Raw genomic sequence first — 25087 nt, forward strand, 5'->3', positions numbered from 1 at the left:
AGAAAGGCCCGTGTAGAGAGTAGGAGCGTTTAAAATGTAGGAAATAATTTGAGCTGAAAATCTATAATTCTAATAAATTTAGATGTAATTACCCAGTCTTCCAAGAACACCTGTAGATTTAATAGAGCTATATTGAGAGACATTTCTTCAGAGTCCTATACAAAGAAACGCAGTCACCTTTTGAAATTATACAACTGCCGATTATGAATTTACTCGTGTAAAGGGTGAAATATATTTAAAGATATGAAATTCATCGTAACAATGAAATATATAGTGCCAACAGATTAGAAGTTCGAAGTAGTTGTTCTCAATGTTTCCTTTGCTTGGCTCATATATTTCTACGTATTAATTTTAATGCCGTACTGGAATAACAGTTGAAATGTTCCACATGAATGGCTTTTAGTATTAAAATACCAAATGACTAAAACAACAATTTGACATTATGATTTTATTATTTACAAAAGTAAATAAAAGTTTTTTTAGACTTTAAAAAAGAAACCATTGAAATATTCTGATTGCTTTATGAAGAAGGCAAAGCCACAGTCTGGAGTCTTCAGAGACTCTGGGGCCTCCTCTACTGTGGATCAGACTCTGCCACCTGGTGGCCACTTGTGTTAACTTGGCTAATGTGGCCATTCTGCCTACTGCTGCTCCTGTGTGACCTTCCCTTTTGTAAAACCAGCTAATTAACTTTGGTTCGTCGTTGCATAGTTCAGAAGCATCATTTGTTCCGACGTGCTGATCCAAAAAGCCACAGGGTTCACAGGAGGATCAAAGAAATGGGCTAAAAGTCTTTGAGCTCTACGTTGCGCTCTACAGTTTAAGTCTCACTGTGCCTGGGAAGTTAGACAGGGGTGGGTATCAAGTCATAAGAAGCCAAGGAAGGAGAGAATTCATTAAACGGAGATAATAGACACCATAGCTCTGTTTTAATGTGACTTCCTCCTACCACTTGCCAGAGAACGAATCGTAGGTGTCACGTCTGTCAACACGTCTTGTGCATAGTGTGCAAGGTATGCATTGCAAGAGCCATCCTTTGAAAAATGATCATTCCTAATTGTTATGCACTAGTGAATCATTTCACAATTACATAAAATAGAACCTGCAGTCCTGATACAGGTAGTGCTCAGAACCTAGATTCACAATGCCCAAGGGACTTGTGCCTGGCCTGGAAATGTACATGATGAGCCCAGAGTATCTCCTGTGCAAGAGAAGGCATGGAAAGCACACCAGGGACAACCTGGGGACTCCTGTGGGCCAAGTCAGGGGCAATGCAAACATGGACAGAAATGGTCACAGCCAGGACCCTTAGAGTACAGAGTAAAGAAGTCACAGGATAGTGCAGCCTGCGTGCATGTGTGTGCATGCACGTGTGCTCATGGGACAGGGTTCCTTTTAAAGTAGAATGCCAACAAATGAGCAAGCAACAAAGGAGAGAGTAAATCACTACGTTGCAATGACAGCTGTAATGGATCAGAGCAAGAATTATAAATGGATGGTGAAAGTGGCGGGCAATAGTTTAATAAAGAACATATATTCCAAAGTATGGTAGTTTACAAAGTTCTTATTAGTTACAAAAGGAAAACAAATGACCAGTAGGATGGATAAATCTGGCCAACACCACACTAACCAACTCATCAAAGTTTGTACTAAGGAAACACAGTTGGTGCCTCCCCCGGACCCATCAGTAGGCTCTGATGGATTTAGTCAACTGTGGTTCAAAAATATTTGAAAAACATTGCATCTTTATTGAATGCTGAGATTTTTCTTCTTGTTATCACTAAGCATTTACATTGTATTAAGTATTATAAGGGATCAGAGGTGTTTTAAAATATGCAGAAAGACTGAGCACATGAAAGCACTATGCTATTTTATAGAGGGGCATGGGCCCTGTCAATTTTGGTATCCATAGGGATTCTGGCTCCAATTCCCCTCAGATATTGAGGAAGGACCACATACATTGAAATATTTAAGGGCAAAGAAGGCTGGGAATGTGTCTCAGTTGGTAAGGTGCTTGTCTAGCATGCATGAGGCCCTGGGTTGGACACCGAGCACCATGTAAACAGAGCATGATGGTATACCCCTATAATTCCAGCACTCAGGGAGTAGAGGCAGGAGATTCAGAAAGTCAAACTCATTCTCAGCTACACAGAGTTCAAGGACAGTCTGGGGACACATGAGACCATGGCTCAGAAAAAGAAAAAAGATCTATTTCAATGTACTCTAAAATGTTGCCCCACTTGGTGGTATATGCCTTTAATCCCAGCACTTGGGAGGCAGAGGCAGGCAGATCTTTGTGAGTTCAGGGCCAGCCTGGTCTACATAGTGAGTTCCAGGACAGCTGGGGCTACAGGGAGACCCTGTCTCAAAAAAAAAATCCCAAATAAATAAATAAATAAATAAATGTTTATGTATCTGTGAATATATGTGTGTGTATATATATATTATATACATATGTCTGAGTGAGGTGACATCCTCAGCCTGGGTGCAAGAGTTCTTTATATGATTGTAGCTTTTCTGCAGATTTGAAATTATTTCAATAACAAAGTTAAAAAGACTTGTTGAAAAAAAAGAGGCATTGTCATTTCTAGTCACAAAGTATAACTAAGAATACCAAGATCTGGAAACTGTTTCTCAGAAATACTGTTTCTCAGAAAAACACTGCATCTGTAACTCATTGGTGCTGTGATAAGATACCTGAAGGATGCACCTTTTAGAGGAAAGATACAGTCAGTCATGGTGGGGAAGGCGGAGTTCAGGGCAGTGGGAGCAGGGAGGTGTGACTTCTCACATCTCAGAGACCAGGAAGTAGAGTCCTTGGGCTGCAACCAGGGCCAGCTATGAGCCCTGACCCCTTCTCTTCTGTGGTCCATGAGCTCCTTAGTGCCACCGGGTGTGCAGTAAGAAACCAAATGTTCAAACGGATGAGCCTGTACAGGGTATTTCACATTCAAACCATAATAAATATGATCAAACACTGCGCTCCTAATGAGTAACCTCCTAGGTTATTATTTAGTCCAGTCTTTCAGTTTTATTAATCACATTATCAAGATTTTCTCAGTTTATGAACAATGACCAGTAAACCAGATAATGCTCTTGAATTAGCACTCATACAAAACATTTATAAATCGAAATAATTCAGAAAGCGTCTATTGAAAGCCAACAATCATCAAGGGCTGGAGATACAAAATGACAGAAAGCATTGCTTTCTCCCTCCACGTTTAACAGGGGCGGATGTGGCTGTGTAATAACTGTCTCCTTGGTTTGTGCGGTTTAGAAGTCCAAACAATTCTGTGCATGTGCAAGACAGAGGTCTAAACAAGGACAGGAGTGGAAATGTGGACTCTGAAGTGACGCGGGAACGTTTCTGAAGGGTCTGTGCACAGGAGTCTAGGCAAGTATCCACAACGTGGTTTTTTCTTTTGCTCTATGTAGTGCAAGTCACACGGTAAACTAGGCTGGCTTTGTCCTTGCGATGGCTCGCCTGCCTCTCTGAGCACTGGGATTACAGGTGTGCCCCACCAGGCTCAGCTCAGTCATTAAAGATGTTACTAGAAGGGAAATGCTGGAGGTGGGGGAGGCAGGAGGGGCAGTGCCGTAACTGACAGACACTAGGAGCCGCCCAGAGAGGGAACTCTGTCCTGTGCCAACAGATACACAGTTGATGCTTAATAAATATGAAGAAAATGAACAAATAAACATGCAATTGTATCATGTATGTACACATGTCACCATGTCCAAGAATTTGGTTATTGAGAGAGATTTTGCTTTCGTCTTACAAGGCATGTATGCTCCTGGTGGGACATTTATTCTTTGGACAAAAAGGTAGGCCATCTCCGCAATGTCCAGATGTGTGAAAGTTTGTGTTAATCAACAGGGATTCTGGAGAAGGGTTGGCAGAAAGGGATGAGCTCCTTGCATTGTTACATAATCTGCCTGTCCCTGTAGAGGTTGGAGGATGTCACCCACAGACACCAAGGGTGTGTGGCCCCAGTTGGTGGTGCTGTTTGCAGAGGTTTAGGACGTGTGGCCTTGTTAAAGGGTGGGCTTTGAGAGTTCACCGGGGTGGGTCTGAGGGCTCATAGCCTCACCCACTTCCACTTTCTCTCTCTGCCTCTGTGTGGATTCACTCAGCTTTCTGCTCTGGTCCCCCTTTCTGCACTCCTCCCCGCCATGACAACCTCGCATCCCCTGGAACCGCAAGCCCAACAAGCTCTTCCTTTTACAAGTTGCCTTCCTCATGGTGTTTTATCACAGCAACAGAAAAGTAACCAACACAGCCCTGATCTGAAAATGAACCAGAGAGTGCCTAGAAATCAAAACACATTGTCTACAGAGCCTAGAACCAAGGAGGCCAGCTAGCCAGATTAGACCCAGATAAAGAGCGATTGAAGTCAAGCACAGTTTCATGAGACAGGTAAGCCCGTGAAGATAAAGGATGTGAGTGGAGGGACGAAGGGTAGCACCCTGGAGAGAACTGCTCTCAAACTTGTTCCCACTCACGGCTGTCAGACCAGTCCTAGCTACAGGAGAGACAGATGTGAAGGGCCACGAGGACGTGCATAGCGTGTGGTTGGGTCATGGTTTCTTGGCAATGCTACACTACATTAAAGAGCAAGACAGGACAAGGCACAGCAGGTGAGGCAGGATCACACAAGAGGCTGTGCAGTTTCTCTCAATTCTTCTGTAGACCTAAAACTGCTGAACAAATGCAGTCTCTTGAAAGGAATGAATGAATGAACACATCATAAACTCACTTCACAAGAGTCAAACATAAAATTCCAGGACGTTAAAACCTTTTCTATTGGGCTTTAATGCACCAACATTTGTGGTTATTAAATCCTTGTACATTAGGAGACACCCAATGTGTAAAGCACCGTGACAGCACCGAAAGGAGGGGCTGTTGGTCAAAACCGATTCTGAAAGGCTAGAATTCCTAGTAAGCACTTTTTATCGGACACCTTACACAGGCCTGTTAGATTTAGATCCCCCTCTCCAGTTAGATTATGGCCTGTGCTAGGGTCCATCAAAAGGGCGGTGGTCATTTTTCAGAATTCTTCACCACTTAACCCAGGAACTTATACCCTGCCTCGCTCCTAAGGACAGGAGCATGGAAGTCCTGTGAGAGTGGAGGGCCTGTCCTCTGCAACTCTTGAGGCTCCTACCTGCTATCCAGAGCTCACTTCCTGGGCGTGTAAGCTGTGTGCTAGTGCCCCATGCTAAAAATGCCTCACCCCAAGGCTGGGGACACAGCTCGGCTGGTGGAGGTCTTACCTATTATGTATAAAGTCCTGGGTCCAGTCCAAGCACCACGTACAATAGTTATGATGGTGCATGCCTTCCTGAACTAGGGGCTCTGGGAAATATGAGGCTGTCTCAAAAAAAAAAAGTGTCACCGCAGACTTGATTTTCTGTGGTGTCATCTTCTAAGTAAAGGGCCTGGTATTTTCATCTCAATGTTTGTAAGTACTGCGGAGGTCGTGCCCTCATCTCCTTACTATGTGCTATACCTACATGTTTTTATCCACAAGGTCAAGGGGATCATGGCAAGAGACACAAACTCTGACTTTCCTCTAAAAGCAGCTGGGTGAGGAAGGGGGAGTGAAAACAGGCTGTTTGTTCTCCTAGCTCCCCTCAAACACCCAGGCTAAGCTTGTCTTGAAAGGGAATTCATGTTTTCTTCTTTCACACAGGTAGAAACAAACCAAAAGGACAGGCATTAAAACAAATCATTTTATTTCAGAATGATTGTTTATACACCAAAAAGGGCAGATTTAAAGACCAAACACTACATCAAGCAATTTTTCAAAGCCATTTACACTTACAAAAATTTCTCTAAAATATAGAGAAATTCAATCTTGCTTTTCTAAATGGCTGATAGACACTTAACAAACTCAAATACTCTTATAAAGAGCAGCTTTATAAAATGCATTAGAAACATGCCTGTGCCAAATCTTAGTAGTCTTCAGGGGGAAAAGTAACGTTAATTCCCGGGTCATCGTCACGATCGGATTCTTTATCATTTTCTTTAGGACTTTCCTGGTTCCTTCTCTCGTGAGTACAAAATGGCCTCTTCTTCTCCTTGGTCTTGTGCTGTGGGTTGGCAGTGGGGTCCCTTTCCATAGCATGCTGCAGGCAGTCGTAAAACCTGAGAAGAGTTAAACACACTGTCACATATTTCAGGGCTCTGAAACTGACTGACCGAAATCTATGTAGAACCTACACATTTTATAAAAGGGACAATTAGCCTTAAAAATTTAAAATAAACCATGTAAACTTTTCCTTTCTGTTTAAACTAGTAAAAGAAATGAGTTTTCAGCTCTTTAAGAACTGACGAGTGGGCTGGAGAGATGCTCAGAGATTAAGAGCACTGGCTGCCCTTGCAGAGGACCTGGGTTTGAGTCCCAGCACCCACATGGTGGCTAACAACTCTCTGTAACTCCAGTTCTGGAGACTCCAACACCCTCTTCTGACTCCTCAGGCACTGAATGACATGGTGCACTTACACACATGTAGGCAACATACTCATGCACATAAAATAAAATAATAAAAATGAAAAATAGTAAGAACTGACAAGTGGGATGAAATGACCTCTTAACCTCCGTCCAACATCAGCTACCATCTAAGATGTAAGGTCAAGGGAAGGGAGGCACTTGAGATTTTTATTAAAAATTACATAAATAGGGGCCGGAGAGATGCTCAGCAGTTAAGAGCATTGGCTGCTCTTGCAGAGGACCAGGGTTTGGTTCACCAGAACCCACATGGCAGCTAACAACTGTCAGTAACTCCAGTTCCAGGGTATCTGTTGCCCTCTTCTGGCCTCTGCGGACATTGCACACATGGGCACACATAGGAACATGGCAAGCAAAACATGCATACACATAAAAAGCAATAAGAAATATTGCAAATGAGTTTCACTTTTTAGAATTTGAAAATATCTGAACTTGTGAACACAGTTTACCTCTACATAGCTACAGAATATCAATTTCAGATCTTCAACGTTCCTTTCTTTAATCTCATACATAATCACTGTGTGTGGTGGGGTGAGGGTGCATTGTCAGAGAACAACTTTGTGGAGCTGGTTCTGTCCTGCCTTCATGAGGGTGCCAGGAATGGACTCAGGTCTCCAGGCTTGTGCTCTGCCCATTGAGTCACCTCACCAGTCCCACTTTAAATATTTTATTTATTATTACCATGTGGTTACTGAGATTTGAATCTGGGTCCTCTGCTTGAGCAATCAGTGCTCTTAACTGCTGGACGATCTCTCTAGCCCCACCGGCCTCATTTTAAATAGTTTTACTCTTTCCGGTTTCTCAGTGCAGTCTAGATTGATTTATTTAGATACACATACTTACCATTACTTTACACATTAGGATATTACATGTAACGCCTCACCATTTTTAAATATAAAGTTTGCTGAAAATTACAAAATAATAACAAGTGGTCTCATGTAAACGGCTCTCCTGTGTTTTCAAATTCTCCCTGACAGACTGGGACAAACAGCTTTGAAGGTGGCAGGACAGCTGCTGCCAGCCACTTCTCTATGACGGAGTCTAAAAATGCAACTGCCAGGAGCAAGGTGTTGGATAAACACTGACCATTCTCCAGAGTGAGTGTTCAAAAACACAAGCTTCTTCCAGGAGTACTTGAGAAACACCACTTCCCTGACAGGCTGAATATTACCACAAAACACATGCCCTACTTTGATGTGTGAAAATGCAGCTCTTTGAGGTGTGGTGGCACACACCTTTAATCCTAGACAGAGGCAGATGGAGATGGGAGCCAGCCTCGTCTACATAGTGAGTTCCAGGCCAGCTGGGGCTACAGAGAGACCCTGTCCTAACCAGCGTGCTCTGGAAGTTGAAAGGCCCTGCCACTTGGTGTCCTTTCCTTCTCTGCCCACTGTCATGCTAGTACAACAGCAAATATTTGCCGTCTACAGGATTTTTGATAACTACAGATTATTGTTTTAATTGATTTTTCTGCTTTCTTCGATTTAATGAGCAGTCTAGATTCTACTTGGAAAGGCTCAATAATGCTGCAATACTAAACACTCATTGATTCAAAATGACCCTGTACAAGTCAAACACACATTCAGTGGGATTCCTATGTATTCTGTCTGAACGTAAGGACTTACTTACCCCTGTAACCCCTACAGTCAGGACTGGGCCTGGCACAGAATGGGCACTCACTCAACATTCCTTCAAACACAGTGGCATGGTCAAAGGAACAGGATGAGTGAGCTGACAAGTGCCGTGGGGCCTGTTCCACATAACGCGGATGGTTGTTCATTTAATGTGCCTATGTCCTCCACAGAAACCCGGCTTCCTGGAGACAGCATCCCCCAACTCCTGTGAGTGGAGACCGCTTCTTCTGTATCTACCAATCACAGAGACGAGCTCAGAATCCGACATGCACACCAGCACCCTGCCAGACTGCTGACCTTGTCACTGACCACCCAGCTTCTGCCCGGCCCTGACATTCATGAGTGTCTACACCAGTGTTGTGCTTCTTTCGGGGTCTGGTCATCATCTTAGGGGATTTGAAGAACCAGTTTTCTCCCCATCTCCCACACCAGTTATTTAGAATGACCCAAGAGGATGAGTCCAGAACACAGACAGAAGTCTCTACTTCAACAGCAAACCCCAACCACCCAATGAAAAAAATGGGCAAAAGACTAGAATGGCTATTTTTCCAAAGACAGGCGGATGGCTCATACAGAAGGCACGAAGGTGCGGAATGACATTGATTGCCAGGACAGCACAAAGGACAGCACCATTCTCCTGGGGGGCCACCTCACAGCATGCTGGCTGCCCAGGACCAGAAATCAGAAGTACATGTTTGCCAAGGCCACAGCTCACTGCCAGGGACATCGCATCGTGAGATCGTGCCGCTGCTGTGGATGACAGGACTGTAGCTCTTCGGGAGACTGAGTACAGATTTACCAGCCCTCCCTGCAGCTCCTGCTCCTAGTCTGTGTCCAAGAGAACTGAAAGCCTGGTGTGGCATCTGGAGGCCAATGCTCAGAGCATGCCCACAAGTGGTCTATAAGGACCACGGAGTATTAGTAACAGAAAAGATTCTGATGCATGCTATGGTATGGCTGAACTTTTTAAACATCAGCTGGGCTGGAAAGGAGCAGGGCTGTAGCTTCAAGCCTCAGTACTACAACAAACAACCAAACAACAGCACAAAACAAAACATCAGCTAAGTGAAATTATGCCAGACACCAAAGGACAAATACTGTATAACCTCACTTGAAACAAGAATGTACAGAAGTCAAGTTCACAGAGGCAGGAAACAGGAAGTGTTCACCAGGCTGCAGAGGGAGAGCGGCATCAGTGCTCAGTGGGTCAGGCTCTGTCTAGAGATGAAAGTTCTGGAGATGGATAGTCATGACGATCACATAATGATGTAAATGCACTTAATGCCGTTGGTTAAAACAGTAAATTTCTGTTACACAAATTTTACCACACTAAAAAGACTTAAAAAAAAAAAAAGTAACCACTGGAAACACATTCAATTACTTTGCCTTTCAGATTTCTTTATTCTTAACAATATTATATGCCAATATATTCAGCCCTTTTATTCTGTTTTATTTAATATTTTATTACACAGCTGATGAAAAGAAGAACATGGTTAATTTCATCCCACATGGCTTCATCCAATCTGCTTCCTGACCTCTTACTAATGGAGACAAAGAAACCCTTCGTCTTGTAGCTAGGGAGCAGGCCTACAAGCTTTGCTTTCCACCTGGAAACAGTTATGTATGAAATGATCTTACATGTCTGTGCAGTCCTGTCTCATCTCCTCTCCAAATCTGCCATCTACAAAGCAGGCTGTGCTCACAGGCTTGTCCTGTCCCGCTCCACAACCACAGGCACTCAGCTGGTCTGGCTTCGAAGCCAGTGGTAATGATTTCTCACAAACAAGACCTTTTCTCTATTAAAATATTTTAGGGGCTGGGGAGAAGGCCTGACGAGTGAGAGCACTTGCTGCAATAGCATGGAGACCTGAACTCAGAGCCTAGCACCCAGGTGAAAAGCTAGGCATGGTGGCCTGTGGGCCTGGAATGGCATCTGAAAAGCAGAGGCAGGAGGACGGCTTGGCCACCAGACAGCTCCAGGATCAGCAGGAGGCCCCGTCTCAAGGGAATAAAGCCCAGCATGACAGAAGAGGACACAGGACTTCTTCAGGCCCTTGTGCTTGCCCGGTGCCACACACCCACACACATATGCACACACATATACACTATTTGTTTTAATGCTTCAACTGTGATAACTTTTAACTTTTACTACTTTAATTTTAATGTTCCTAAAATACCTCTTGTTGCTGAAATGTTCGTTACTAGGATGGATGGAGATTTTACAGCTCTCTCACAGTGATCTGAACCATGAAACTGGTCCCATGGTAAAACTGTTTGTTCTCCCTGTCTGGGTGCCTCGCTACCACCTCCAGTGTTTGGCCTTCTCTCTTTGTAACATCAGAGGAGCACGCTTCCTGTACATTTGCTGAGTATGCAGACAGCTGCTCCCGGAGGAATGCCGACTTGCTCCCACTCTGAATCCACACGCAATCTTCTAATCAGTATCTTAAGACACTTTTACCCTTCTTTAATTTTTCCCTGATTTTATGTGATGAGCCTGGCTCTCTTGATAGTGGCATGCAGACGATCATCTCAAAACATATTTTTGAGTCAATGAATTTAACGCATAATTTGATTTTATGGTTGGTGAACGTGGTTCAATTAACTTCACCAGGTGTGTAGTTAGTTGGTCTTGGGCTATATTTATGATCTTGTTGAAATTCAGGGCAGGGGACAGAGAAACTGAAACACTGATGCCTGTTTCCCAACAGCACCACTGGGTGACTACCCAGCAAGTACAGTGCGCTCTAGGGTGCGCTAGGGGTGTCCGTGTGTGAGTGCCCCTGTGTGTGTGTGTTCAGTCTGCTCTAGGGTGCGCTAGGGGTGTCCGTGTGTGTGCCCATCTGTGTGTGTGCTCAGTCTGCTCTGGGGTGCGCTAGGGGTGTCCGTGTGTGAGTGCCCCTGTGTGTGTGTGTGCCTGTGTGTGTGTGCTCACTCTGCTCTGGGGTGCGCTAGGGGTGTCCGTGTGTGAGTGCCCGTGTGTGTGTGTGTTCAGTCTGCTCTAGGGTGCGCTAGGGGTGTCCGTGTGTGAGGGCCCGTGTGTGTGTGCCCGTGTGTGTGTGCTCACTCTGCTCTGGGGCGCGCTAGGGGGTGCCCGTGTGTGAGTGCCCGTGTGTGGGCTCAGTCTGCTCTGGGGTGCGCTAGGGGGGGCCCGTGTGTGAGTGCCCGTGTGTGGGCTCAGTCTGCTCTGGGGTGCGCTAGGGGGGGCCCGTGTGTGAGTGCCCGTGTGTGGGCTCAGTCTGCTCTGGGGTGCGCTAGGGGGGGCCCGTGTGTGAGTGCCCGTGTGTGGGCTCAGTCTGCTCTGGGGTGCGCTAGGGGGGGCCCGTGTGTGAGTGCCCGTGTGTGGGCTCAGTCTGCTCTGGGGTGCGCTAGGGGGGGCCCGTGTGTGAGTGCCCGTGTGTGGGCTCAGTCTGCTCTGGGGTGCGCTAGGGGGGGCCCGTGTGTGAGTGCCCGTGTGTGGGCTCAGTCTGCTCTGGGGTGCGCTAGGGGGGGCCCGTGTGTGAGTGCCCGTGTGTGGGCTCAGTCTGCTCTGGGGTGCGCTAGGGGGGGCCCGTGTGTGAGTGCCCGTGTGTGGGCTCAGTCTGCTCTGGGGTGCGCTAGGGGGGGCCCGTGTGTGAGTGCCCGTGTGTGGGCTCAGTCTGCTCTGGGGTGCGCTAGGGGGTGCCCGTGTGTGTGTGCCCGTGTGTGTGTGCTCACTCTGCTCTGGGGTGTGCTAGGGGTGTCCGTGTGTGGGTGTCCGTGTGTGAGTGCCCGTGTGTGTGCTCAGTCTGCTCTGGGGTGCGCTAGGAGTGCCCGGGCCGTACGTGTCCCAGTCTTCAGTCTGGTGGAGCGGTCAGGCGCACTTCAACTTCTTATCTGAAACCTTCACTTTGGTTAGAACATCTGTACTTTGTGGCCAGAATTGATAGTGTTTTCCAACCAGGATCCAGCTAAAAATTAAGCTTTAAGATGTCCACTGCAGTAAATTCACTTCTTTCCACCACACCTAAACTGAACATGTCAAACAGCATCCCTGAGGGAACAGAGAACATAACTGCTTCATGTGTGGATTCATGGTTCTGAAGGCTTGAGGCTGGGATTGATGTGTGACAGGTTTATTTTCTTCTCCGTGGGTGAATGTGGAAGAGGCAGGACTCTACTGTCCTGAGAGCCCACAGCACGCAGAGTCCCATCACAAAGCACAAGGTGTTTAATGAATATCAGTAACTGTTCTTTGAGCCAGCATTTTCCCCAATTTAGGAATAACACAATATAAAATGGGAATGACTTGGTAGCACCAGGCAAGTACTTGGCGTCAGTGAGCCCAGTCTGCGCTGGGGACTCGACCTGAGCCTGTCTGACTGGCTACACTGCTGTCACTGGCCCTCTGGCCTTAGCTACAGCTTGAAAGCTCTAGGGAGTGAAGAATTTCAGCAGAAAGTTAAGCTCCTGGATTCCTTTGCAGTGTATGGGGACACAACTCTGACGTGCTGAGGGGGACCACTTGCTAGACCTGCTACTGCGTCTTGCTGGGAAGCTCCTGCAGAGTCTTGAATGAAAGAGAAACAACTCAAGAGGCATCAGATGTGACTGACTAGCCCTGAGGCAGCTAAAGGCGGAAGGGAGAAAGGGAAAGTGCAAATGACACCAAGCTGGTCATCGTTCCACAACTCAGAAATGTACAACTTGGGCTGGTGAGCCACAGTGAGGTGGTTTAGCCAGTGCAGTTTGCTGCCCCAGCCTGGCATCCTGTGCTCAATCCCCGGAACCCTTGTGAAAGTAGAGAGCACCCATTCCACAGTTGTCCTTGGACTCCCATACGTGCTGTGGTGTGCATGCACACATGTACACGTAAATACAACCACACACACTTACACACATGCACGCGCACACACACAAACATGCACATGTGCACACGAGTGGATAAAAAACTTTTTTCAAAAAGAAACATACAATTTGCCTATTTTCACGTACAAAAGGCAGCGTAATATTTACTTGTTTATATACAAACTTTGTTTTTAGGAAAATGTTGAAACACTAGTAACGTACTACTTCTATTTGCCAGGAGGTAAGGTTTAAGAACAAGAGGGATGGCTCAGCAGTTAAGAACACTGACTGTTCTTGCAGAAGACCCAGGCTCAAATTCCAGCACCCACATGGCAGCTAACAACTGTCTGTAACTGCAGTTCCAGGGGATCCGACAGCCTCTTCTGTCCTCTGCTGGCATTATACGACACGGGTGCACTTATTTACATGCAGGCATAACACTCATACACAAAAAATAAAAATAATAAAATATTTAAAAAAAGGAACAAGAGGGACAGAAAGATGTGAACGGAAATCCAGTCTCCTACTCCTTGGCCAGGGAGGCCATTCTGGATTTAGTCCACAGGGAGCCGGTCACTGGCCAGTCAGGGGTGTAGGATGTTAACAGACTGAGGGGAGAGTCCAGGGAAAAAGGGGGAGGGTTCAGCTTCCTTCCACCCTATCTCTTCCTGCTCCCCTTGGACTCGTTCCCAAATGACTCACCCTTTAACCCCTGTCCCTGGTGGCCGCACGCCTAGCTGTCCCTGGGGGCTTCCCCTTATGGTCTGCCACTGTCTGCTCTCGGTCACTGGTGCCCTCAACCATCCTTCTGTTCCCTACAAACACGGCTACATCCAAAAGCAGGTGGGAATATAAACTTAAGTGTAGGCACTCATAGTTTCAGGAACGGTGCAGGCCTACGGGGATAGCATGAACATACACAGTTAATGGTACCTCACAGCATGAACATACACAGTTAACGGTACCTCACAGCATGGAAGTTCACAGTTAACAGTACCTCACAACATGGACATTCACAGTTAACGGTACCTCACAGCACGGACATACACAGTTAACGGTACCTCACAGCATGAACATACACAGTTAATGGTACCTCACGGCATGGAAGTTCACAGTTAACGGTACCTCATGGCATGGACATTCACAGTTAACGGTACCTCACAGCACAGACATACACAGTTAATGGTACCTCACAGCACGGACATACACAGTTAACGGTACCTCACAGCATGGACATACACAGTTAATGGTACCTCACAGCACGGACATACACAGTTAACGGTACCTCACAGCACGGACATACACAGTTAACGGTACCTCACAGCACGGACATACACAGTTAACGGTACCTCACAGCATGGACATACACAGTTAACGGTACCTTCCAATTCTTCTCTTGTTCTCCTCCATTTTCTGATTTGCTATATTTAACAGGAACTCAACATACTCTTCCGTCACCATCAGTTTCCCCTTATGGCTTAATGGAACTTCTAAGCCATGCGTACTCCGGACAGCCTAGAGGGGAGAGTGGAGTTGTGAAGATTCGTAGGCCAGAGCCTCTGAAGAAAAGGAGGGAGAATCCCAGTCAGGGCTAGGTCTGGACACGAAACTCCCATTACAGCACCTGCACCCTTGATTTGACAGAAATCTAGCTGAACTCAACTCAGTCAGAGGAGAGGCCACAGATCCCCTCATTGGCAGTCATGTCCAGAAAGGTGTTCTTTGTATTGTTTTTCAGAGGAGATGCTATCAGAGAATTCAGTAACTTTACAGCTTCAACCTCGCTACGTCTTACAATGCTTTAATTCATAACTTAAAGAAAGGAAATAAATGACATGTCCAACACAGGCCGGAAGGGGAAATCAAACAGCTTCTTAGAGCCTCTGCTTGGGCTGAGTATGAGAGGAGCTGCAGCTCCAGTCCCTGCGTTAGTGCTTCAGGTTGTCAATCTTAGCGATCTACTGATGGAGCCGGCTACATATCCCCGTGCATCCACACACTGGGTGAAGGCGAAAAGCCACAGCAAAAACTCTCACAAACCAGTACTGAAGAGTAAGAATTCATTCAGAGCTGCACTGCAGTCCCTGCGTTAGTGCTTCAGGTTGTCAATCTTAGCGACCTACTGATGGAGCCGGCTACATATCCCTGTGCATCCACACACTGGGTGAAGGCGAACAGCCACAGCAAAAACTCTCACAAACCAGTACTGAAGAGTAAGAATTCATTCACTGAATCTTTAGGGAGCATCTGCATTGTTTGGGGGCCTCTGTAAGGCACAAAGACCCAAAAGGAACATACCAAGGCTTCTCCTTTCAGAGTTCACATTTCAGAACAGGAAAGACATACACAGGAATCACAACGCAGCCTGGGTGATATGAAGAAACACACGAGTGCATGTACGTGCATACACACACACAAAAAAAATGCTGACAGAATGTGGAAGGAAAGAACCAGGGAAGTGAGAGGACTCAGCTTCATGGGAAGCCAGGGTTTGGGTTGGAATTTTCAGAGACAAGTGTAATTTCAGCAGTCATTAAAAAGAGGGAGCGGTGTTGGAGCCAGAGCAGTATACGCAGAGACGTAGAAATACAAGTCGTACTTGGGAAAGAATGGATTCCAACTTCTCTCCCTAACTGCCCTTGGGCTCTTCCCCAAATGATTCCCCTTTAATGCCTGTTCCTGGTGGTCACATGCCTAGCCATCTCTGGGGCTAAAAAGTCTAATTATGACCCAAGCATCAGGGAAAATCTCTGGAGACTCGGCGTTTTAAAGGAGGGATTCTGAGAGCACTGCTCAGGGGCTGGGAGGACTCAGGAAGGCCTCTAAGAAGGCAACTCCGGAGACTGTCATAGAAACTGAGGGAATGAACCTTCATGGCACAGGACACTGGGGAAGGACCTGGAGTGGTGTCACGTACCAAGGCAGAAATGCTAAAACCACTGACTGGTGAAACCACTGCTAAAACCACAGAGACGAAGGACAGGAAGGCGGAGGAATGGCTCTTTTACCTCAGACCACCAGATGTAGGGTGGAGTGAGGTCAGGACACAAACCAGCAGTGAGGGCTCTGATCTGCCACTTAGTCACGCTTTGCATACTTCCTCTTCTGTCTGCCACCTCGATTTGGGAAATGGGCTACTTGTTAAAAGTAGAAAAAAGTCTAGGGAGCTGTAAGAACAGGAATTTGACACGGTTCAAACACAGCGTGTCCTGTGCCAAACAGTAAAGACTATGGGTGAGCAAAACCGGGAAAACGACTATGGTTGGTGTGGCCAGGAAAGGACAGCAGGCCTGAGGGCTGGTAAACCGCTCCTGTGACAGGACAGAGGAGAGATGTTGCTGCCTTTATGGGTCACGCAGCGTGTCACGGCACTCAGCTTTGCTATAGTGGTACCAAACTGCATCTGACGATTAATGGGGGTCGAGTAGGCCCAGCTCCTGTGGGCGGGATCTGGCCCATGGACGGCACTCCGGAGCTCTGGGAGGGCTGAGAAAGTTCAGATACCGAGGCATGAAGCAGCTCGCACAAGTTTACAAAGCACAGCCGTAGTCCAGCTGATACCAGAGTGTCACCGCAGAGAACTTCAGAAGCCACTCTTACCGCTGTGCCACGCTGCTCATTACATCAGCCCTTGACACCGCAGGATGAGGAGGGCAGAGCAGAGTCAGGTTCAAAGTAAGCGGAGGGGGACATCACAGAATAGGGCCTCTAACTCAGATATAAACTCTGGACACAACCTTCGAGGGAAGAGTGAGTCACTTAAGGTTTGGGGGCAAGAAAGCAACAGGGCTTCTGGGAAGGAGGGGGTAAGGGCAGCAAGCGCCACAGCGCTGTTCAGCAACCTGGACAGTCCCAGCCCGTTCCTGCCGACAGCACCTTACCAGCATCATCTTCCCTCGTTTTCCCACTGTGATGCCAGAGTTCCTGAAGCCAGAAGTGACTGCCACCGAATGCTGTAAAAAAGTAAAGTGTGCTAAGCTCCCGGACATCAACAAATCTGTCCCATAAACAGTGGGAGAAAGGAACTCCCAGACCCACTGAGGGTTTCTGTCCGTGTGGACTACGCTTTAAAGTCCTGTCAGAATTCCTGGTAGACAGACCAGAACAGCAGTTTTGGCAATGTCCTTGAGAAAGGGTAAAACCAGAATCCAATAAAGCAGGAGTCTGGCTGATGACTATTCTCAGAGCAGAAGGCCAAAACCAGTCTTTGCTCTGGCCCCGCATAGAGGTAAAGGGAACTTCCAAGAGTGCGTGCTTTCTCTGAGAAGGAACATGGTTCCCTCAGTGCCTGGGCTGATTTTACAGACGACGGCAGTGAGCCACAAGAACCTGAGGGTCTGGAATCCTGAATGGACTTTATACATCCTCATGGGCTTTAGCGTTATGCAGTCCCTAAGTGATGTGGCTTTCTCTTCAGCTCAGGAGTTCTTAACTTGGAACGATTGTCCCACAGGAACCCTGCAATGACCAGACTTGGTGTTTGCCAGGCTGTCCCGATGGCAGAGTGACGGGGGTGGGGCGGGCTGGCATACAGGGCAGCATAGCCAGGGCAGCTGCTGAAGCATTCTACCAAGGACAGGTTCCACAGTTACTTGGCCCCAGTGTCAACAGTCCAAACGCTGAGAACTTTGCTCTAAGCGTGCTCTCCCATGGTGGTAAACAGCACCCTGTGTGGCTGCCATGTGTATTACCATGTGAATTACCTTGAGCCCATTCCCAGTGTGGATCTCTTGCCCAAAGTGGACTCTTCCTCCTAGAAATGTCCTCTCACACCCAGTCCTTCTCACCTGATATGACGAAGCCACCACACGTGCAGCTTCTCAGGCCAAACCCCGTCTGCCTGGTGCTTTTTCCCCTTCCTCCCCACGCCCAGTTCCGGACCACTCTGCCTTCAAACCACACCTGTGCTCCCCGGTGCCATGCCCTGTAGCTTTGCTGGGTCTGGATGCTCATTACCTGCCTGGACTCTGCAGGAGTCTTTAGATGAACTGTTTTCACTCTTGTCCCTAATCCTCCTAACAGAGCAGTCAAAGGTGGAAAGATGGGGTCTAAATGCTACAGCTCTCACACCGCATCTGGCCTCCTTCCTGTTCTCTGAACACCCCACCACCTCCCTGCCTTTCCCTCCCTACCTCTTTCTCTTTTCTTTTCTTTTTGAGACACGGTCTCTCTGTAGCCCCAGCTGGCTTGGAACTCATTATGTAGACCAGGCTGGCCTTCATCTCACAGAGATCTGCCTGCCTCTGCCTCCTGAGTGCTGGGAATAAAGATGTGTGCCATCATGCCCGGCTCCACTTGATTCCAGCCTCTTTCTGCTGGTCCTTCTTCCTGAACTAACATTCCGTGGCTGGCTCCTGTGTGTCCTGGTCCTGTGTACCTCCCTCCCCTCTGTCTTTCAGAGCGCTTCTCTGGCGACCTTCACAGCTCATCTCTCTCTTTCCTGTCTAGCTCAGGGCTCTGACAATTTCCTAAACAGCACTTATTGAGAAATCATGCCTCTGTGCTCCTAGCTGCCTGTGTCCCCGCCCCTTTTCTGCATTTCTTTGCCTGGCAGGTGCCCTGAGAACCAGGAGTGCTCCTGAGCAGGGGGATTTGTTTCTGGAATTGTGCTAGTCAGCTCTCTGGGTGTTAGACTTTCTTCCAGGCTTTGGCCCTGTGCCGTGAGGACCAGCACCCAGAACAGGACCTGGGGATGGAAACAGGAAGGCCTAGGCTGGGGCTGCACCAGCAACAGGTTTAGGAATAAGGGCAGAATACGGACCATTCGTCCAGGGCAAGTAAGTACCACCGCAGAGCACTGATCTCAGGCAGCTCTCGGAGGACATCCACGTGGCCCAGCTCCTCTGGCCCCTTTCCTTTTTTGCTGCCTCCACAGGTGATTGCATCCGGGCTCAGGGCTTTAAATAGCTGCACTGGCCTCTCTCCATGTGTAGCTTAGTCCTTTGCACCTAGAGCAGCTTTCCACACCAACACCAACTATGATTTTGGTGTTAGGGCCAAGCTGGCCTTCAGCACTCCTGTGAGGTGCTAACCCAGCATTTGTAGACAGGGCCTGTATGCTGGTCGAGTGGAATGGGATCTTCAGGGTGAGGAGCTAGGTTAACAGGACTGGAGTCCCGAGAAGGGAAGCTGTGATGTGTCTTCACAGGGGAAAGGCCACAAGAGACCGGACAAAACCAACCATGCCGACCTCTGACCTTTGACATCAGCACAGAAAACACTTAATGCCCTTTGTTTTAAGCATCTGCCCCATGGTATCTTCTGCTGGCCAGCCCTGACTGACAGGCAGGCATGCGGCACTGAAGACGGGCATCTCAAGGGCACGGACACTCATGTGACTCTGATGCTGAGTCCACACCGCCGGCTTCCTGCACCGCTGTCTGAAGGGCACTACCGGCACCCGGTGCTCCAGCCTGACATGGCTTGCTCCCTTTCACACTTCTCTTTCTCCTAGGGCATCTACCCTGACACCCCGCCAGTCTATTAATCCAAACACTAAAACACATTTTGCCTGTCTCCCTCTCACCTTCTCTGGTACTGTCCCCTCAAGGCACCACATCCCATTGCAGTCACAAGCTGAGTCCTGACTGACTTGCTAGGGTAAACCTGGGCTTTCAGAATACCCCATCAGGCATCCAGGGCAGACGCAGGCTTTCAGATCACCCCGTCAGGCTTTAAATAGCTGTACTGGACTCTCCAACGTGTAGCTTTAGTCCTGTTTGACCCCAGCAGGCGCAGGCTTTCAGATCACCCCATCAGGCTTTAAATAGCTGTACTGGACTCTCCAACGTGTAGCTTTAGTCCTGTTTGACCCCAGCAGACGCAGGCTTTCAGATCACCCCGTCAGGCTTTAAATAGCTGTACTGGACTCTCCAACGTGTAGCTTTAGTCCTGTTTGACCCCAGCAGACGCAGGCTTTCAGATCACCCTGTCAGGCCTCTGCAGCTGCCCTTCACTAACTGTCCTTGACTCAGAAAGCAACCAATCCCTTTGTCCAGCTCTAAGGCCCGAGGGACCTGGTTGGTCTTGGTTTCTGTCACCTCTTCACACCTCGCTCCTTCTCTCTGTGAACAGGAGCCTTTTCTGCTTCTGAAACGTTTTCATCTGCTTGGACTGTCCATCTTCCCAGCTCTCCACCGGCAGCTTCTTTTCAGTCTTAGCTTGAACAGTCTTCCTCAGAGATGCCCACGGGAGAGGCCACCCAGCACACCATGCTGTGAGCTGCTTTCCTCCTCCTTCAGCCCTTTAGAACTTGGCATTGATCATCTCTATCTGCCTGGTGTCTGCTGTCCCCTAAGGTCAAAGGAGGAGCAAGACTAATGGCTTCATCACTCCCCAAAACGCACCAGGGTGACTGCTCGTATTCAACTATGCTTCAGATGAAATTTAACCTTACATGTAAGCTAATAAAAAGTAAAAAATGAACAGGACTAGGAAGTGGAGAAACAGCTTAACAGATGTTTAACTAATATTCATTTAAATAATGAGAAAAATATTCTCAAAGACTAATGCAATTCCATGGTATTTTCTGAAAGCTTAAGATGCTTTTAAAAGCAAAGATACATCCTTAATATGAAAGAAGACAGAAGGGTAAAGAAAGAAACAGGAACTGTAGGAAACCAGGGTGGCGCGCCCCAGGGCGAGATGAGCCTAAAACTTTCAAGTCAAGGCTACTTCTCTGCTAAAGGGAGGGCGCTGAAAGCAGAAGCTCTGACATCCCTGTGGTGCAGAACGTGAGGCTGGCAGGAGAAAAGTAGCTGGGTCCAAAGTTCAGACTCCTCACTCTGAGGGAAAGCATCCTGGTCAACAGCCCTTAGTCTGCCTCCTCGTCCAGAACAGACAACATAGCTATCACTAACTAAAATCGACTCTGGGCTAAAAGCTAAAAGTTTACTATGCTTCTAGCTCTACTGTGACCAATAAACTACTAGATACGCACTGGTAAAAGTTTAAGCATCCTGCTTTACAAACAGCCCCTAGCTGGCACCGACTAAAAGCTTATGTCCCATTTCCTGTCTAATTGTGCCCTAATCTTTGGATGTGCCTGCCAAACTCCATGTGACTGCCAGTTCCTTGTAATGTAAAAAATCCTTCTGAATTTTTCAATAATGGCTTGTGGTAAAGGAAAGCACAAGTCCCAAATTCCAGACTGTCGCTGGTCGGTATCATCAGCCATCACGGTATCACCAGCCATCTCGAAAGCAAGTTTTCTCACTGAGCAAGGCAGAACTGAAGTTCAATAAGGAGCCACAGCATGGTGCTAGATCTTCTTTTGCTAGTGATTACTAGGTACTCCTGTTTTCTTTTTTAAAACATATTTTACTTATTATTTTTACTTTATGAATGTATTGCCTGCATGTATGTAAGTGCACCTGTGTCATGCAATGCCTGAGGAGGTCAGAAGAGGGCATTAGATCCCCTGGAACTCGAGTTCTGGACAGTTGTTGCCACGATGTGGGTGCTGGGAACCAAACCTGGGTCCTCTGCAAGAGCAGCCAGTGCTCTTAGCTGCTGAGCCATCTCTCCAGGCCCTAGTCCTGTTTTCTAACACTAGACATGAATAATGAGGCTGACTAAGTGGATGTAAATACAATTAAATAAAAAAAACGAGCTGGATAAACTAGCGTCGAGTCGTTTCTACGGGTGGCTCACAGCCTAGACTTAGCTCTACCCACAGATGTCTAACTTCAAGGACACTTCTCAAACGCTTACCAGAATCTGTGCATCCTGCAGCTGCCTGCACTGCACGTGAAGGACGAAGGGCTCAAACTTGAGGACAGCATCACCTCTCGCCCTCTTCAGAGCTGCCAGCTGCGTGAAGGAGAGAGCAGGCATCAGGAACAGCTCGGCAGGCCGCTTCCTCTGCCAACCCGCCAGTCCTCCACCAACCCTTCACTACCTACGGACTTAACTTCAGACTCACTCAGTGTGCACTGTCTGCGATATCTAGTTCCTCTGCTTTACTGGTCTTTTCTCATCAAAGTCTTATTATTTCCTTTGGAATCTTAGAATTACATTTATTTATCTATTGTGTGCAGGCACACATGTGCCACAGTGCCTGGTGTGGAGGTCAGAGGACAGCTCCTGGAGTCAGCTCTTTCCTTTCACCACGAGGTCCTGGAGACCAAAGTGAGGTCTTCGGGTTTGCGGGTCTTACCCACCTAGCTACCCCCTTAGACCTATTTACTTATTTTCTTAAAAAACCCTAATTTCCAGTTTTCCCATAAACCTGAACATTCTGAACCATTTTCCTAACTGCTACTTTACCCTGAAAAAGTAAACTATTTCATTTAATTCATTTTCTTTGAGGAATGTGGACTTTGTGCTGGGTACCAGACAGGCCCCTGAGCATGGATGGAAATCATGTGACACACAGAGACCTCAGCATGGCCAACACTTTTCAGTTCCCTCTGTACTGGACACAAGCAAACTTCCCTGGAACAGCTTATGTGGATGTGCAGGGGGCAGGGTCCCTTTACTCCAGCCCCAAGTGGTGCCTTTACAGTGTCTTCCCTACTTGCAATACTGCTCTGCCGGCCAGGGAGGAGGTAGAACCATCTCTTTCTTTCAAGGGGCAGGACTTCATACTACCTCTCTCTTGCTGTAAGTAAACATCACACGGCTGGAGCCAAGCATGTGCATTGCCTGTTCTTAACTGTCAGTCAGGCCCCAGCCTCTTTCCTTTGTGGCAGGTATCTGCCTTTTGGCCCTGGCTACCTCATGCTACAGTTTATACTGTGGCATAGGCTTACCACTTAGTAAACAGGTACTATTACCTCTGAGCTAAAATTTATACCTGTCATCATCTCTGCCCCTCTGGTACTCCTGGCAGCACCGCCCAGCCTTCACACTGTTGATTTCAGGGAACAGTCAGTTATGACCCTGTCACTCACACTGTCCCTATCACTCAGAAGCCTCAAATGCCTATGTCTGGCCAAGGTCATTATATCATTTCACCAGCAAAAGCAACTTATCTAGCACCCCAATCCACATAGGAAAACCCACACAGGGATTAGTCCACGTATCTTAAGAAAAGGAAGTGTTTTTCTGCTGGGACTGCTCACAGTTCTTGCTGTAGCAGAGTGAGGACAGGCCCTCCAGCTCTCAGCAGAGTGAGGACAGGCCCACCAGCTCCCAGCAGTGAGGACAGGCCTGCCAGCTCCCAGCAGAGTGAGGACAGGCCCGCCAGCTCCCAGCAGAGTAAGGACAGGCCTGCCAGCACCCACACACACAGAGGGAGCTCTGCAGACAGCCTGCAGATGCCCAAACCAGCCACACCTCACTCCAGCTCTACCTCTGTCCTTCCTGTAGATAAATCATCCTTTGTTTTCTTTTTTGAGACAGGGTCTCCCCGTAGCCCTAGCTAACCTGGAACTCACTGTGTAGACAAGGCTGGCCTTGATTTCACAGAAATCCACCTGTGTCTGCCTCCTGAGTGCGGGGATTAGAGGTGTGCACCACTTTGCCTGGCTTTTTCACTTGTTTTGATAAATCCTCTTTTTTTTATTTTTTGCATTAAGATGTAACTGGATTTCTAAAATCACCAGGAATGAAAAGGGCCTCACTAATACAAACTTACATGGGCTCTCCTAACACTTCAATTCCTGAAATGAGACAACTGAGCACAGATGGAAGATTTTCCAGAGGCCACCCAGGTCATGTGAGATTACCTCCAGCAGAAAAGTGGCAATGCACAGAGGGCAAATCCTCCTCTCCCATCATGATCTGTGCCAGGCTGCAAAGTTATTAAACAACAGTACTGAATTTAAAAATTTGGGTTCCATGTTCCCTACGTTCATGAACTCTGCTGTGTTCACGAGAATGCTTTGTGGAACTGTAGTATAGAATGTGTGCAGACCTGCTTATGCCTCCACACCTCTCACTTCTACAACCCAGAAAGCACTGTAATGAAAGCTTTCTGGGCTTTGTAACCCCCAGGCATTATAATCATCCACATAATCACTTTGGTATTCTATTCTTTACATATGTATTTGAAGTAACTGTGAATTTAAAAGCTCATTTTTAAGTTTAAACATAAAAACTTACCACATCATCTTTCAGGCAAGGTTTGTGAACAACAAGTAGCCAGCAACAGTTTTGTTTCTGAACCTCAAAACCATTTGCACTCTAGAACAACAAATAATTTAATCATATTTACAAAATAGTAAGTACGGTGTACTGCATAGTAATATAGGCAATTAAAAATTAATAACCGTAACTATTACTGAAGATAATTCAAAACATTTTGGGGTAAACGTAACCTAGAACAGAAATCAGCCCTAATTTCTCAGAATTTGAACGGCAAAGGTACTCAAACATTTCCTGAAATACGGTCACAGTTTTGTTTGCTTCTCTGTTTACTTTGTGGTACTGGGGACAGAAAGCAAGTCCTCGTGAGTGCTAAGCAAATACTCTCACCACTGACCACATGCCTAACCTGCTCATGTTTTTGTTGAAAGAAAATATTTACAAGGTGCTATCTACTAATAGTATTTTAATTATGCTGTTTTATTTTAATACCATAGTAAAAGATGAAAAAAAAAAAAAAAGAGGAATTCCTTCTACAGGGCTGCACTGGTTCATAACACCCAGGACCTAGCACACAAGATCTAGCTCTCTCCTGACACCTGTGATGCTTGCTCCTTTACCGCTTCCCTCATGTCTGTGAGCACAAACTTCTGATTTCTCCATTAGACTGTTATATGCAGCCTCAAAAAGGCAGAACTTAAAATATCACAGATTTGAAAAGGTCAATGTTACAACACTGACTTAAACCCAACAAATATTGATTTGCAACGTCCCGAGGTTCACACAGATCTCGCCTGTAAGACACTGAAGAGAAAGCAGGCAACCACACACATAGACATCACTACTTTCTAAAATAACTACAGACAGTGGGTCTAGAAGAGACTCTGCTATCTGGCCTTGGACATGTTCCTGAATGACTGGTTTTCATTGTCAGACTTCAGTAACTTATACACATGGTCTAGTACTGATGCTATAAATCTCAGGGCCAAATGTGTACTTCATATTTACCAATTTTACAGACTCTAGTACCATGATTTGGGAACCAATGTCATCTCTTTTTTTTAAAAAAAAATATTTCCTTTACTCTAATTTTCTTTCTTTTCTTTC

At 46.9% G+C, this 25087-nt stretch overlaps 1 protein-coding gene across 3 annotated transcripts in view; it reads right to left on the reverse strand.

Annotated features, from left to right (window-relative positions):
* Positions 1 to 5814: 5814 nt before the first annotated feature.
* Tyw3 (tRNA-yW synthesizing protein 3 homolog) overlaps positions 5815 to 25087 on the reverse strand; it is a 21619-nt gene continuing 2346 nt past the window's right edge. The window contains exons 2-6 of one of the 3 annotated variants that reach the window (XM_008853638.3): positions 23999 to 24079; positions 21665 to 21763; positions 16834 to 16905; positions 14334 to 14467; positions 5815 to 6148 (exon numbers count right to left, since the gene is read on the reverse strand). In XM_008853638.3, the coding sequence (XP_008851860.2) occupies positions 5956 to 6148; positions 14334 to 14467; positions 16834 to 16905; positions 21665 to 21763; positions 23999 to 24079 (579 nt within the window). In that variant the 3' untranslated portion in view covers positions 5815 to 5955. Of the gene's footprint in view, positions 6149 to 14333; positions 14512 to 16833; positions 16906 to 21664; positions 21764 to 23998; positions 24080 to 25087 lie in introns of all 3 variants that reach the window. The other 2 variants (XR_003847122.1, XM_029556410.1) reach the window with 2 other exon arrangements.

Source organism: Nannospalax galili, unplaced genomic scaffold (assembly GCF_000622305.1).
Source record: "Nannospalax galili isolate Female #2095 unplaced genomic scaffold, S.galili_v1.0 scaffold387, whole genome shotgun sequence".
Lineage (NCBI taxonomy): Eukaryota > Metazoa > Chordata > Mammalia > Rodentia > Spalacidae > Nannospalax > Nannospalax galili.